General features: G+C 45.1%; 1 protein-coding gene across 1 annotated transcript in view; it reads left to right on the top strand.

Moving 5' to 3' along the window:
* The window catches only part of RNF111 (ring finger protein 111), a 414,145-nt gene that overhangs the window by 335,782 nt on the left and 61,675 nt on the right, over positions 1–16,688 (top strand). Inside the window, 2 exon segments of the mRNA XM_029575848.1 lie at positions 15,242–15,383; positions 15,386–15,496. Of these exon segments, the coding sequence (XP_029431708.1) occupies positions 15,242–15,383; positions 15,386–15,496 (253 nt within the window).

Here is a 16,688-nt window from a genome sequence, read left to right as displayed (position 1 = left end):
CGTCGGTTATGGCTGAGAAATTGGTCGGCCGATGCAACCTTCAAGGCTAACCTCACCAAATTGCCCTTTATTTGGGAGTGAATTGGAGGAACTGGCCAGTAAGTGGGGAGAATCTCCGGTTCCTCATTTGTCAGAGGATAAGAAGCAGACACAGCAATCTGTTTACATAAGAGGTCGTGCTTGAGTATCCAGGCGTTTTCGACCTGGATATAGAGGGGTGACCTTTCAGAGGATTCAGCCTTTCAGTAGGTCTTAGTCCTTTTGTCCCAGACAATCCAGAAGGGGTGCGGGCTTGGATAATGGCACCTCCTGAGCCTCCCAATGAAGGTTTGCTGACCCACTCTCAGGAACAGGGAACACCTCTCTATTTTATCAAAGGAGGCTTGAAATCAGTGTGTCCTGGAAGTCATGCAAGAAGGATATGCGATGGATTTTTGCAGTGTTCCTTGGGACATATTCAAGGAGTCCCCCTGCCACTCCTCACAGAAGAAGCAGGCGGTGGAGAGTACATTGACAAGGCTCCTCAGTCTGAGGGCTGTGGTCTGTGCCCACGTCTCAAGAAAATATGGAGCAATTTTCCATTTATTGTGTCGTGCCAAAGGAGGAGAGCTCCTTTTGTCTCATCCTTGACTTCAAAGATGAAACATTTTCACATGAAAACCTTATGCTCTGTTATAATGGCTGTGCAGTCAGGGGAAATTCTGACTTCCTTGGATCTGTCCGAAGTGTATCTTCACATGAATGTTTTCTGCATTTCACAGTTCTGGGGCCCCACTTTCAGTTTTGGGCGCTGTCCTTTGGTCTGGCCACCACTCCCAGAACCTTTTCCAAGATAATGGTGGTAGTTGCAGCTGAGTTGAAAAAGGATGGAGTCCTAGTACACCCGTAATTGGATGACTGACTGATTCGAGCCAAGTCACCAGAAGAGAGTCACCAGGTGACTCACAAGGTGATTTCCCTGTTACAGGACCTCGACGGGGTGGTGAACCTAGCCAAGAGCAGTCTTCAGCCTACTCAGTCGCTGGAATACCTCTGGGTTCAGTTTGACACATAGCTAGGCAAGGTGTTCCTGCCAGAAGCTCGAATTCAGAAGTTGCTAGCTCAACTCCATCTGTTGTTGAATGTGGTCCTCCTTACATTTCTTTCCCAGGTATTATCATCTGGATGTGCAGGCCCGGGAGGACTCAGCCTTGGTGCATATGGTTTTGACTGGACTGCGGGCAGCCTCCCACCCTGTTTGGGAATAGCTTGGGTACATCCCACTGGTTCTGGATTCATCTGACTGGACACTAAGAAATGAGAAATTACTACTTACCTGATAATTCCTTTTCTTTAGGACAGTCAGATGAATCCAACTTCACACCCTTGGTTGCCGAATGATCCTCCTGTGTGCCTATGTGTTACAGGGATTTACTGGTAAATATTACTCCGGTCCCTAGACTAGTGTTATATTCTTGTCTGAGTGCAGTATTGCCTGTTGGCTGAGTATTGCAATGGTAATCTGTTTTTAATCAAGATTTTTGCTAGTCTTTCTACAGTTGCTTTAGAAGAAAATACTAGCAGGCTGATGTCACAGTATATATACCCCTGCAGAGACATCAGTTTGCTCTGTCTCCATCTGCTGGTAGAGGTGCATAACCTACTTGTTCTGGATTCATCTGACTGTCCTACGGAAAAGGAAATTATCAGGGAAGTAGTAATTTCTCAATAGTTTAATTCAAATTTGAAGCTATTGAACAGCAACTTGGCCATCAAAGTTTGTCTCTGCATGTGTACTTGGGTGTAATTACATTTGTGGCTAATTTACACATCTGCTGAAAATACTATTTTTATAGACAAATGGATCCTCTTGACAACATCTGTCACTGTTCTGTGAGAATTACTTGAACAGAGAGAGTATAGGAAAAGGAAAGGGACTGTGGCAGGAACTATGAGAATCTGATTCATCTTATACAAAGCGTTTAACTCCTCTCCATAAATTCCTGTTTCTGCATGTCATGTGCTCACCTCCTTTCCCTTCCTTCTCCCACCCCTAATGAAATTTGCGGCTTACGTTTAAAAGGCCTGACTTCCCAAACCTCAGCTCTTCGTGAGCAGTACAGATGCGGAGAAAGGTAAGTGAATGAATGCATACACCTTTACAAAAGGTGCGCAAATGTGTCTAACAGAAGATGAAGCTTGATAATGTTTTTTCATAAATTTCAAATTTATACTGATTCAATCTTTATTATAAATTAACTAGCAGATATTTGTTTAACATTCAGCAGAAGATATGCCACGTTGGGAGTGCTCAGCACTGTCTGCAGGTTGACTTTTAGCTCTCTCCCACCTTTCCGCATCTAGACCTCAGCAGCCTTGTCCTTCTTTCCCCAGCTCAGTTCCAGTACACTCCACTCCCTCTCTCCAGCCCAGTCCCAGCTTATCAATACAGTATGCCCCCAGCAATATTCCCCCTTTCCCAGCCCCACAACAGTACACCAAACCCCTTCCCCAGCCTCGCCAAAATGCAATCTAATCCTCTTCTCCTATCTTTCCCACTTTCTCTGCTCTCCCCTATCCCAACCGTAGCACTTTGTCCACAGGCCAACCTCTGTTTTATCTTGCATTCTTCTGCATCTGGACCCCAGCAATCTTGTCGCCCTCTTCCCATCCTGAAACCAGCACGAATCTGATCCCTCTGTCTAGCACCCTTGTCCCCAGTACCATCTGACCCCAGCACCTTTGTCTCTAGCATTGTTCTCCCTCCCAGTCCCACCGCAGTACACTTTCTGATTTCCCCCCCCCCCCCCCAGCATTCTTCACAACCAACCTGCTCCATCCCAGCACTCCGTGCTTCTAGAATGGTATTTTTTAACAATGACCACACCTCTTGGACATTTTTTACTTTTGTAGCTGCTCCTTTCAGTTTTTTTCTAACAATTTTTCTCATTTTATCAAAGTTTCCCTTTTGAAAGTTTAGCACGAGAGCCTTGGATTTGCACACTGTTCCTTTTCCAGTCATTAAATCAAATTTGATCATATTATGATCACTATTGCCAAGCGGCCCTACCCACCGTTACCTCTCTCACCAAGTCCTGTGCTCCACTGAGAATTAGATCTAAAATTGCTCCCTCTCTCGTCGGTTCCTGAACCAATTGCTCCATAAAGCTATCATTTATTCCATCCAGGAACGTTATCTCTCTAGCGTAACCCGATGATACATTTACCCAGTCATATATGGGGTAATTGAAGTCTCCCATTATTACTGCACACCACCAATTTGGTTAGCTTCCCTAATTTCTCTTAGCATTTCACTGTCCATCTCACCATCTTGACCAGGTGGACGGTAGTATACCCCTATCACTATAGTCTTCCCTGACACACAAGGGATTTCTACCCATAAAGATTCAATTTTGTATTTAGTCTCATGCAGGATGTTTATCCTGTTGGACTCTATGCCATCCCGGACATAAAGTGCCACACCTCCTCCCGAGTGCTCCCCTCTGTCATTGTGATATAATTTGTACCCTGGTATAGCACTGTCCCATTGGTTATCCTCTTTCCACCGTGTCTCTGAGATGCCAATTAAGTCTGTCATCATTTACTGCTATACATTCTAATTCTCCCATCTTACTTCTTAGACTTCTGGCATTAGCATACAAACATTTCAAAGTTTGTTTTTTGTTTGTATTTTCATTCTGCTTTTTAATTGATAGGGATAAGTTAGAATTTTTTAGCTCAGGGGAGTTTTTAGTTACAGGCACTTGGACTACTTTTCTAATTATTGGAACCTCACTGTCGGGATGCCCTAATTCCTAATGCATCATTAGTATCCTTTAAAGATACCTCTCTCCGAACCATGCGCTGCTGAGCGACTGTCGGCTTTCCCCTTTGTTCTAGTTTTAAAAGCTGCTCTATCTCCTTTTTAAAGGTTAGCGCCAGCAGTCTGGTTCCACCCTAGTTAAGGTGGAGCCCATCCCTTCGGAAGAGACTCCCCCTTCCCCAAAAGGTTCCCCAGTTCCTAACAAAACTGAATCCCTCTTCCTTGCACCATCGTCTCATCCACGCATTGAGACTCCGGAGCTCTGCCTGCCTCTGGTGACCTGCACGTGGAACAGGGAGCATTTCAGAGAATGCTACCCTGGAGGTTCTGGATTTATTCTTTCTACCTAAGAGCAAAGCTAAATATTGTGACATACACAGCTCCAAGGGGGGGAGGGGACTGGGCCCATCCGATGTCGTCACCCTCATGTGTGAGGACTACCATCCTGCTTGTCCTTGAAGAAAGTCCTTGTACTTCTAAACTGTTTGATTTGCATCCCATTAGCTTACCTTATCCCACAGGGACCCGTTTTTAATGCACGTTAAGTAAAACATATGCTAAAGTTTAACTCCCATTTAATGCAGATTTTATTATATCAACCCCTATATAAATATGTTTAGCTCCCTAGTGTGTGTCTGTTGGCAATTGGGGCGCACATATTTATTTATTTATTTATTTATTTATTGTTTTTGTTATACCGAGTTTCATGATAGGCATCTCATCAACCCGGTTTACAAATAACAAGGAGTGTAAAGCATAACGTAACGTAAAAAACAATATTTTCAATAAGAACCTTGAACTTTAAATACAGTGAATCAGAAAAAGGGAGAAGGAAAGTTACAAAAAACAAGGAAAATAAACTTGGGATGGAAGGGGAGAAATTGAACAGCACAATATTTACATTTCAGCCTATTGATACATTAGAATAGCAAGTGAAAAAATAAGACTATAAAACGGTACATAGGTAATCAAATGAATAAATATGACACAGTTGTGAATGGTAATAGTATGATAAATATTCAGCAGGAATTAGTGAGAGAGGGTTTGAGGTTGGTTGATTCGTGTTAACATTCCATTATTGCATACGAGTTAGTGCTAGTGAGAGGAGCCCCAACATCCACTGAAGAATGTAGGCACGTACTCTGAGCTATGTGCATAAGTTCAAAGGTATACCCATAGCGTAGAGAGTATGCACCTAAAATGGAACATAAGGGCATTGCTCTTCAGGTATCTGTGCACACTCCTCAGTGGTTGGTGGCATTCGCAACTGTGCACTATGACATATGCACCCCACCAGTTACAAATGCCAGCATTAGGTAAATGAACACAGATTGGGATAGGGAAGTCCAGATGTATTCCACACATTAAGAAAGGTGGAAAGAAGGCAAAACGATTTCCGGCATGGTTAAAAGGGGGAGGTGAAAGAAGCTATTTTAGCCAAAAGATCTTCATTCAAAAATTGGAAGAAGGATCAAACAGAAGAAAATAGGATAAAGCATAAACGTTGGCAAGTTAAATGTAAGACATTGATAAGACAGGCTAAGAGAGAATTTGAAAAGAAGTTGGCTGTAGAGGCAAAAACTCACAGTAAAAACTTTTTAAAATATATCTGAAGCAGAAAGCCTGTGAGGGAGTCAGTTGGACCGTTAGATGATCGAGGGGTTAAAGGGGGCACTTAGAGAAGATAAGGCCATCGCGGAAAGATTAAATGATTTCTTTGCTTCGGTGTTTACTGAAGAGGATGTTGGGGAGGTACCCGTAATGGAAGAAGGTTTTCATGGGTAATGATTCAGATGGACTGAATCAAATCACGGTGAACCTAGAAGATGTGGTAGGCCCTGATTGACAAACTGAAGAGTAGTAAATCACCTGGACCGGATGGTATACACTCCAGAGTTCTGAATGAACTAAAAAATGAAATTTCAGACCTATTAGTAAAAATTTGTAACTTATCATTAAAATCATCCATTGTACCTGAAGACTGGAGGATAGCAAATGTAACCCCAATATTTAAAAAAGGGCCTCCAGGGGCGATCCGGGAAACTACAGACCGGTTAGCCTGACTTCAGTGCCAGGAAAAATAGTGGAAAGTGTTCTAAACATCAAAATCAGAGAACATATAGAAAGACATGGTTTAATGGAACAAAGTCAGCATGGCTTTACCCAGGGCAAGTCTTGCCTCACAAATCTGCTTCACTTTTTTGAAGGAGTTAATAAACATGTGGATAAAGGTGAACCGGTAGATATAGTTTACTTGGATTTTCAGAAGGCGTTTGACAAAGTTCCTCATGAGAGGCTTCTAGGAAAAGTAAAAAGTCATGGGATAGGTGGCGATGTCCTTTTGTGGATTGCAAACTGGCTAAAAGACAGGAAACAGAGAGTAGGATTAAATGGGCAATTTTCTCAGTGGAAGGGAGTGGACAGTGGAGTGCCTCAGGGATCTGTATTGGGACCCTTACTTTTCAATATATTTATAAATGATCTGGAAAGAAATACGACAAGTGAGATAATCAAATTTGCAGATGACACAAAATTGTTCAGAGTAGTTAAATCACAAGCAGATTGTGATAAATTGCAGGAAGACCTTGTGAGACTGGAAAATTGGGCATCCAAATGGCAGATGAAATTTAATGTGGATAAGTGCAAGGTGATGCATATAGGGAAAAAATAACCCATGCTATAATTACACAATGTTGGGTTCCATATTAGGTGCTACAACCCAAGAAAGAGATCTAGGTGTCATAGTGGATAACACATTGAAATCGTCGGTACAGTGTGCTGCGGCAGTCAAAAAAGCAAACAGAATGTTGGGAATTATTAGAAAGGGAATGGTGAATAAAACGGAAAATGTCATAATGCCTCTGTATCGCTCCATGGTGAGACCACACCTTGAATATTGTGTACAATTCTGGTCGCCGCATCTCCAAAAAGATATAATTGCGATGGAGAAGGTACAGAGAAGGGCTACCAAAATGATAAAGGGAATGGAACAACTCCCCTATGAGAAAAGACTAAAGAGGTTAGGACTTTTCAGCTTGGAGAAGACGACTGAGGGGGGATATGATAGAGGTGTTTAAAATCATGAGAGGTCTAGAACGAGTAGATGTGAATCGGTTATTTACTCTTTCGGATAGTAGAAAAGACTAGGGGGCACTCCATGAAGTTAGCATGGGGCACATTTAAAACTAATCGGAGAAAGTTCTTTTTTACTCAACGCACAATTAAACTCTGGAATTTGTTGCCAGAGGATGTGGTTAGTGCAGTTAGTGTAGCTGTGTTTAAAAAAGGATTGGATAAGTTCTTGGAGGAGAAGTCCATTACCTGCTATTAAGTTCACTTAGAGAATAGCCACTGCCATTAGCAATGGTTACATGGAATAGACTTAGTTTTTGGGTACTTGCCAGGTTCTTATGGCCTGGATTGGCCACTGTTGGAAACAGGATGCTGGGCTTGATGGACCCTTGGTCTGACCCAGTATGGCATTTTCTTATGTTCTTATGCTCTTTCCTCTCAGTTTTTGTAATTGATTTTTTCTAGAGCTGCAGCTGTTGTTCTTTCCATTACCTTTCGGTAGTTTTATTTTCTTTTTTTCCTCTTCTTTCCACTGTCTACCAGCCACATGGCGGGCCTTAGATTCTGCCAGGCCGCACAGCAATTAAAACTATCCCTTATTAAATAAATACTGCACCTGCAGTTTAGCATCTGTGTCCTCTCCTTACTCTGGCCGCCCTCTATGCCATCTTGGTGGAGAGCCGCCTTGATACCATTGATGCTCTCGAGGCCATTGAGGTGCATGGCTGCAATAGTAGCCATTGGGTGTGTTGGTCAGTAATGCCATTCATTGCCACTTTTGTTGGTGTTGAGCACCATTGATGAGTCACCGGGATCACCATTGAGTACTTGATTGCCCTCAAGGCCATCAACTGCCGGGTTCCTGAGAATCCTTGAGTGCTGCTAAAGCCCTCGGGCGACAGGGATTTCAGGCCTTGAACGGCCTTGGTGTTGTTGAGCACTGGGCTCACCATCGACCTGAGGCACCCTGGAGTGCTGAGGCATCCAGGCCCAATCAGTGGCGTAGCTAGACAATTTGGTGCCCGGGGCTAGAGACTTCTTCGGCGCCCCCTCCCTTCAATGATTTGCATCTTGCTTAAAAATTGACGGTAACATCCTTTCTCATACACACACACCGCTCCTTTCTCACATACACACAGAAGCACCCTTCCGATCCAAGGTTGAACAGCTGGTCTCCGGCGGCGGTTAGCAGACCGGTGTTCACTTCTTCGGCCCCTGCCGGCCTCGATTTTAATGTCTTCGGCCCTCTTGGTCTCCGGTGGGGGCCGAAGACATTAAAATCGAGGCCGAAGAAAAGAAGATGGGCGCCGCCCAGTCGGCCCCTGCTTGAGGCTGGCTGGGAGGCGCCCATCTTCTTTGCTTCGGCCTCCGCCGCCGGCCTCTATTTTAATTTATTTGGCCCCCGCCGGCCTTCGGGTGCTGGCTGTCTCCGGCGGAGGCCGAAGAAATTAAAATCAAAGCCTGCGGAGGCCGAAGAAAAGAAGATGGGCGCCTCCCAGCCAGCCTCAAGCGGGGGCTGGCTGGGAGGTTCCCATCTTCATTTCTTCGGCCCGCGCACCGCTGGCTGATGTTTTCTTCGGCCCCCGCCAGCCTCGATTTGTATTTCTTCAGCCCCTGCTGGCTTGGCGAAGGCGTTGAGGCTGGGCTGAAGAAGAGCCACGCGGTCGAGACCACGTGACCAGGTAGACCGGCCCACCGGGGGATGCCTGATCCCCCGATAGGTCAATCCGCCCCTGACCATTACTATAAATCTCTCATAACAAAACAAAAAAAAAAAACAAACGATCTGCCAGTATTCAACAACACTTACATCTGGGCTTAAAATACTAATTTCTTTTTTTATTTAAATAGCTTTTTGGCGCCCCCTTAGACCCTGCGCCCGGGGCGGCCGCCCACCCCTCGCTACGCCACTGGGCCCAGTGGTCAGATGCCCTCGAGTCTCCTTTGCGGTGTCCAGAAAGTGCACCGTGGGGCACTGTGCTGTCCTATCACTGCCCTACGGTTATCAGGCACCATGGATGCCGATGATCTCAGGGACCCTGAGCTGCAGGGATTGGGGGGCATCGGAGGCCCCACCTGGCTTCATGCACCATTGGTGCTAATGAGCGCTAGCGTTGCTGTCAAAGCTGTCGTCAGCCATGGTCGCTGGCAGGATGCCATCGAGCTCACAGCATCGACACATTCGGATGTATAGGCACCAATGAGGCGTGGCGAGACCATGTTGGGGCCATAGAGCCTCTGCTTACAGGCATCCTTGGTACCTCCAGTCCATCTATGTTTTCAGGCACCAGGGTCTCTGCCAGACCTGCGGGAGTGTCTGTCCGCGGGCGCCTGGGATGGTCTATATACCATTGAACTGGGTCAAGTCACAGTAAAGCGCCATTGAAGCTCTGGGTGCAGCATCATTTGGTGCCATTGATGCGATCCATCATTGATGAATGCAAGAGCACTATGGGCTGCTCGGGCGCCGTCACAAAGGTGGGCACCAGTGGACGCTGTTGGACGCTGCAGGACACCACCGTAGAGCACCATGGGCACCGTTGGTCGCCATGGCTTTCTCTGCAGCTATTCCATGAGGAAAACTCTTGTATGCCATTCCCGATGCCGTTTCAAGGGCTGTGTTCAAATTCTTGGAGCGTTATCGGGTATTATGGGGGTGACGCCATAGAACATCACCCACCACCACCCAATAATCAGAGCTCCAGTGGTACTGGGGACGCCATCATTGCACTGTTCCTATTCACTTCGTTGGGAGTTAGTGCGACAGTGGAGCGCAGCATGTGCAGTTGAGTATGGCAGGGGTCATCTACTCCTCAAAGAACTTCGGGCACTGGCAGGTGGCATTCTGTCTGTTGGTGCAGTACACAATTATGCCAGGGTTTTACCATCATTGCATCAAGGTATCTGCTTCCTTGTCTGTTGTGCGCTATAAGCTGCTAGGGAGCATGAGCAAGGAAGGCGCCATCACACACTCTGTGATTGCTTTTTGGTAGCGTGCAGCCACCAATTTTAACAGGTGGTGCTCAGTCCTTGCTGTGCTGTGGGATTCTACCCACAAGCACGGTGAGTGGGTTCATATGTGTGTAGCCATCCGTAGGATGGGATACCCCTGTATAAGTACTGGTCAGTGTGCTTTTACAGAGGAGGGCACTGTTCTTCCGATTTCCCTCTACTGTATGGGTGTTTCTGTGTGTTTCCCTTGTGGCGAGCACACGGGTTGTACGCCACAGGCCTGACCTCAGACTGCGCTCCTGGTCGAACCCCTGTGGGAGTGGCTACCAGGAGGGTACTGTAAGGAGGCTTTTCCTTCTTTAGTAGACGACAATGTCTTTCAACCCCTCCCATATTAGAAATCCCCTTTGTGGTGAAGCCACTGGTGCTCAATGCCTTGCAGGTTTATCGAGGAACTAGAGCCTCAATTCTTTGAATCGGTGCATCTCCTTGTAGACCAGCACTGAGGAACAGCAGCAGCAGTCACTGGACCATTTTTTCTGGGGTCCCTCCATTGATTTCCGTGGTGGCCTACCCCATCTGAAGGTGGCTGCAATTTGAAGATTTGGTTGCCTCTGAAGCTTAGTGATTGGTGACTGTAATCCAACTTACCATTCTTTTCCTGTCCCTTCAGGAAGGGGAGATACGATCAGGTTTCCAGGGCAACCCTTATAGGTTCCCCACCTGGATGCCTGGGTGTCCACCCCTAAAATGGGTGGCCCTCGTTCTCTGTTTCCCAGAAAAGGGATATCACTGCTTCTGACTGGCACTTGCTCTGTTACTTGCAGGATCCGAGAGCCGGTCAGACTGTAGTGCTCTCCTTAAGTTGTCCTAAGGCACAGCAGGTCTATTTCGTGAGGGAGCCATTCCAGATTTGGTCTCCCCGTCATACTAGGAGTCATCTCTTCAGGGTAGCTCCCTGGTGAAGATTAGGGGTTTCTCTCATCCGGGAGTCACCTTTAATACCTTCTGAGCTCAATGAGCGCTTTTCGTGGAGGACCACTATTGCTGGTCATTCTTGCCTGCAGAACCCTACCTTAGTGAGGAGGGTTCTAGTCCATCTAATTGGCAAGTATGCCTTTCAGCCTCTTGCCAGATTCATGGCTGAGGGAGTTGGGGGACGTGGGACCATGCAACAGAGGTGTTACTCTTTGGTTGTGGTAACTTCCAAGCTATACTTCCCCAATTTAGGGATAACCCTTTTTGAGGACAGGAGAGTCCTGGTTCATGCAATAGTTCCATTTACTGGATCGCGTGTATCCTTGAGTATATGCAATCATAGCTAAAATATTAAAACCTAAGCCAGGTTGGTGGGCAGTCTATTCCAAGATCACACTGTCCTGACCTGGTGCTTAGAGTTTCCAGGCTGGTGAAGAAATCCTGGTCTAAAGGGGTTTGCACTTGTGGCACCCTGGCTTCCTGTTTCTGGATTTCTTCCCTGGGCGATTTACTCTGTTTTCAGCTGTTCCAAGTAGGCTCTCTCAGGAGATAACTCCCTACTAGAATCAGCAGTGAGTTAATTACTTTGAGTTGAGATATGCAGCCTAGCGACTGCCTTCTTGTGTTTTTTGGCTCCTTCCAACTTCCAATTGGAATGTGGAGGAGAGGGGAAGAAAAGCTAGGGTATTCGTGGTATATCTTAGTGTAGACCTGCAGGGAGCAGTATACAAACTTCTGCCTAGTATTGCCTTTAGCTTTTCTCACTTCACTGGATGGTCTAAAGTGCCTTCCAGCTTACCTGAAGTATAGTATCCTGTAGACAGGATGGATAGCCCTGTCCTTGACAGGGTGCAGTGTGGATGAGCTTCAGGCCTAACTTATCTCCCTGCTCGGAGGTTTGGGCTAGCGATCTCATTCAGGGATTGCCTTTCATCTCCGGAAATTCTTGATGTTGTCCTGGGTGGTCAGCTGTGTCTGGTACTTTGGCACATATGGTCTGTCACAGACCCTGCCATTGTTGCTGTTTATTCTTCCAAACGTTGCATGGGTTTTTCTGTCCATTGTGCCTATCAGCCAAACATGTGGCACACTTCTGCAGATGCATTCTGTTCTTTGGATGCCAGTGGACCACTTGTGCTTTCTGGGAAACTCTCTGGCCCCAGTTGGTGTTTTGGTTGTCTTGTAACACTGAAGGAAACTGAGGTTTTCACCCAAGAGTTCTTCTCTTGTTTGCATCTCTAGACTTTTTCCTGTATCCAGGAGGTTCTAGACCTACTGTCATCGTCGGGGTTTACTGATCTGAAACTCTGTTTGCAATGGTTTTCGTGATGCGGAGTATATTTCTTGCTGACATTCATATCTCTCCCCTGCCTTAGGTGCTTCTGCTACACATTGTGGTTTTGTGTCTATCGGTTCTCTGGTTTTCTCTTTGTAGAACCCAACTCTCTTCCCACCTAGACTCTTTGTGGGTCTGCTGCCTCACAGGCAGAAGTGAGGCAGCAGACCCACAAAGGTGGGTCTTTCAGCACTCTGCAGTTTCCTGCTTTGCCCTGCTCGGACAGCCTATAGCTTGGGAATCACCCATGTGTGAGGTCTACCATCCTGCTTGTGCCCATGGGGTTACCACACCCCGCAGGCAGGAAGGAAGAAAGAAGAAACTTGATGGGGTGGAGTGTAAGGGAAGGAAGAGGAAATGAGGGAATGGGAGAGGAGGGTGTAAATGAGTGAGAGCTGACAAGGTAAAGGGGGTGCAATGGGAGGGAGGGAAGGGAAGGAAAGCAAAGGGACTGAATGTGAGGGGATGAAAGGGAAGGAGAAGGGTTGAGTGAGAAAGTGAGGGACCATGTGAGTGCACATGTATTAGCTTGTGTGTGAGAGCATATATCTGAAAATGTGTGTATGTAAGAGAGCAAGCCTGTATGTGAGCTTGAGAGAGTGAGTGAGAGAGAGAGCGTGGTTGTGAGAATGAATATTTGTATTAGAAAGTGTGTGTATATGAGAGAGAGTGGAAAAAGTGTGTATAGCCCCCCTTCCCCCACTAATCAGGGCAATTTCAGGATGACTTGAAATCAAATGTTTCCAGGTATGGAAAGCTAGAAATTTTTATATTCTTATTAGTTTTAATTATTATTGCATGATTTTGGTGTCTACTGTTTTGGTACATGTTATTGGTTTTTGTGAACTTTTAAAATTTTTATATGATTTTAATTTTAGAATCTATTCATCAGCAATCTTGAAATATTTATTTTTTATTAGTATGGTTTTACTATTATGACTCTTATATTTTCTGATTTTATTGTTGCACTACATACAGAGTCTGACTTTTTGTGATTTCTAGTTCACTTTTTGTCTGCACGTTTCTATTTATATTTTATGGTTACTTTATTCTATATTTGGTGAGAGTCTGACCAGAGTCTGGTGAGTGACAGGTGAGAGATTCTGCTATTGTGCAATTTCTGTTAGAAATCTATAACAGCTATTTTAGGGCCTGGTGTAAGATTTACATTGTTGCATTTTAAAGGGGAGGGTTCTTACTGTTTGGGTGCTGACAGTTGGTGCAATTTTGGTATGGGAGGTTCACTGTATTGTAATTATTGTTCAGTTTATTAATGGCATTTTGAAGGTTAAACCTAAATCAAACACTTTACAATAGGCCTAATACCATATAGGCTTCAGTTGTCTTTTTTGCAGGATTTCCTCATTGGCATTACAGCAGTGCATGTAAATATAATATCCATGTTGTAAGTGATATTTTTACATCAGAAGACTACTTTGAATGTCCTTTTCCATGGAATGTCCTTTTCCATGCATAATTTTTAATTGTGTATGGTGAGAGCTGGGGAAGGGGGGAGGTGGTGCAAGGTTATAAGGTTCACTGAGTACCTAATACCCTTGCACTGTCTCTGAAAGTGTGTGCCACACACAGACCCTCACCATTCACTTATCTCCTACTTCCCTAGGGTGCAAATGTTGGGGAAGGGTGGGAAGCAAATGACAGGGTTCTGAGGAGTGTGGCAGGATTGCCCGCTTTCTAGAAATATCACTGACACTCTTATCTGCCACATCTCTGGGAGCTCTGATCCCTGCCTGCCCACTGCCCCAGCATGTCAAATCATTGGCCAGACTCCAAGGGGGACACCACCTCCTTGCCATCTTGTTTTAACCTGTGCTGCGCCCTGCCCTGGGGGGTGGGGGAGGGAAGATAAGAACATAAGAACATAAGAAAATGCCATATTGGGTCAGACCAAGGGTCCATCAAGCCCAGCATCCTGTTTCCAACAGTGGCCAATCCAGGCCATAAGAACCTGGCAAGTACCCAAAAACTAAATCTATTCCATGTTACCATTGCTAATGGCAGTGGCTATTCTCTAAGTGAACTTAGTAGCAGGTTCTCCTCCAAGAACTTATCCAATCCTTTTTTAAACTGCACTAACCACATCCTCTGGCAACAAATTCCAGAGTTTAATTGTGCGTTGAGTAAAAAAGAGCTTTCTCAGATTAGTTTTAAATGTGCCCCATGCTAACTTCATGGAGTGCCCCCTAGTCTTTCTACTATCCGAAAGAGTAAATAACCGATTCACATCTACCCGTTCTAGATCTCTCATGATTTTAAACACCTCTATCATATCCCCCCTCAGTCGTCTCTTCTCCAAGCTGAAAAGTCCTAACCTCTTTAGTCTTTCCTCATAGGGGAGTTGTTCTATTCCCCTTATCATTTTGGTAGCCCTTCTCTGTACCTTCTCCATTGCAATTATATCTTTTTTGAGATGCGGCGACCAGAATTGTACACAGTATTCAAGGTGCGGTCTCACCATGGAGCGATAGGAAAGGGAAGCGCCATATCTTCTTTTACCTCAGGCAGCAAATTGCCTTGAGCCGCTCGTGCACACCTTTTTGTTCTGCCAAAAAAGGAATCAATAGATCCAAGAAGCATGGATGTCCTTTTAAAGAGTCTAGGAAGTACAGTTTTAACATACAGAAAATATTACCTCTCTGCTTTATTCGGCTGTAATATTTGAAATGAAGCGAAATTAAATTAATAAGCAACTAATCAAATCAAACATACAAAGTAGAGTGAATGGTGGTGTGAAATTGTTTAGCTTTTTATTTCATCAGTCTAAGAGCAGCTTCTTTTATGTCAGTATGAACTGAAGCGATAGAATTTCTTGTTTGCCTTTGTATAAGTAGTTGAATGCAGTATCTGTATGAAATACATGTATAGTCTGATTCAGATTGCTTTTAGTAAGTATACCTATATTTATTGTGCATTTGCAAGTATTCAAAATATGATTCAATGTTTGGATTCCAAATCTTAGCACTACACTACTTGGGTTGGGGGAAAGTTTTTAAAATATTGCACTTTTAACTATTTTGCTTTGTATCTATCAAAAATGAGCCTCTGTTGAGAAGGTCTCATACTGTTTTTCTGTATTTTAGCAGGCACTGCCAGTAGACTTAAGTAACAGTGGTATAAGAAGCCATGGAAGTGGAACTTTTCACGGAGCTTCTGCGTTTGATCCCTGCTTGCCCTGGTTCTCATCCCGATCTGCAATCTTTGGACATCAGTCTGGTGCTGGTCCTACCAGCCATTAACAATAGATGGGTTCGGATCAAGCTTGGTAGCACAGTCGCAGCCTCAAGCCCCTTCTCAAGCCTCTCTCTCATCCTGCCGACATTATATGCACTCTCCCTGTAAGTACATCTATTATTATCAGATGATGTCTGACCATAAGTATTTGTTGTATATACCACTTTGTTTAGGGTTAAGTAATTGATATCAACATGCATGTTCTCCAAGGACAAACAGGATGGCAGTCCTTAAACATGGGTGATGTCACCTGATGAAGCCTGGCATGGAAAACTTACATCAAAATTTCTAGAACTTTGTGCCTCTCTGAGCATGCCCACACATGCGTTATCCCTTTAGTTTTTCTTTTTCTGTGGAGCCTGGTGGTTGTTTTTTTCTTTGAGCCTTTTCTCAGGATTGTTTTTTTGAAATTTCAAAGCTCCTGTGAATTGTTTTTGGCTGTTCACAGGGTCCCGCAGTTGTCCTGATAGTCTCCCTAGATAGGTTTTTTGAAGTTTCAAAAAGGTTTCCTTTCACAGACTGTTCTCTTCGGGTGGTGGTGCCTGTCTCCATTGATTGCCGCTGCCATCAAATTTGATTTAGTGTCCCGTTTATTCCGAGTTTACATATCCTCTGGTTCCAGCAATGTCCCCGATGCACGAGGACCGTGTCTATCATGGATCCTCATGATAGATGTGTCGTCTGCTTGGGGGCATTGCATGATGTCCAGGGTTGCCACTGCGGTGCTCAGAATACCCCTAAAGGACGCAGGTCCTGCTTGGATTTGATGGAATGTCTATTGGGGCACCATAAGACCAATTCTTCAAACTAGAGGGACTACGGAGCCACACCAATGGCCATCAAGTCATTGACACCAAGGGGACCATCAGTTCCCTCGATGTTTGAAAGCTGGTAGGGACGCTGGAGACAGGCAATCACCCAGCTCCTCCAGCTCGAAGAAGGCATTGGGTTCCTCCTCTTTGACACCAGCACTGGGGAAGACCAATGCTGAGTATTGAGGAAAGCCAAAGAAGCATCAGCAGTGGTCTCCTTATATACACTTAAAGCAGTACTACTTGTAGGGGTCAAACAATGGCTCAGTGGTAATGCTGCACATTGCTATGTGGCTGTGGAATCCTGGGTTTGATTCCTGAGCCTGGCTTCTGCTGCTTAAACCAGCCAGGACTCTGGGTACTGTAGAGATAGCATTCACAGCCTCTGGTGGGAGTTAGGCCCAGCTTTGCATGACAGCAACACCTGATGACCTTACTTGGGGAGTACACTATCATAATCCCTGAAACCCCAAGTAATTTTGAG

The sequence above is a fragment of the Rhinatrema bivittatum genome, chromosome 13 (genome assembly GCF_901001135.1).
Source record: "Rhinatrema bivittatum chromosome 13, aRhiBiv1.1, whole genome shotgun sequence".
Lineage (NCBI taxonomy): Eukaryota > Metazoa > Chordata > Amphibia > Gymnophiona > Rhinatrematidae > Rhinatrema > Rhinatrema bivittatum.
Note: the sequence above shows the minus strand (reverse complement) of the source record. Positions and strands in the feature narration are given on the sequence as shown.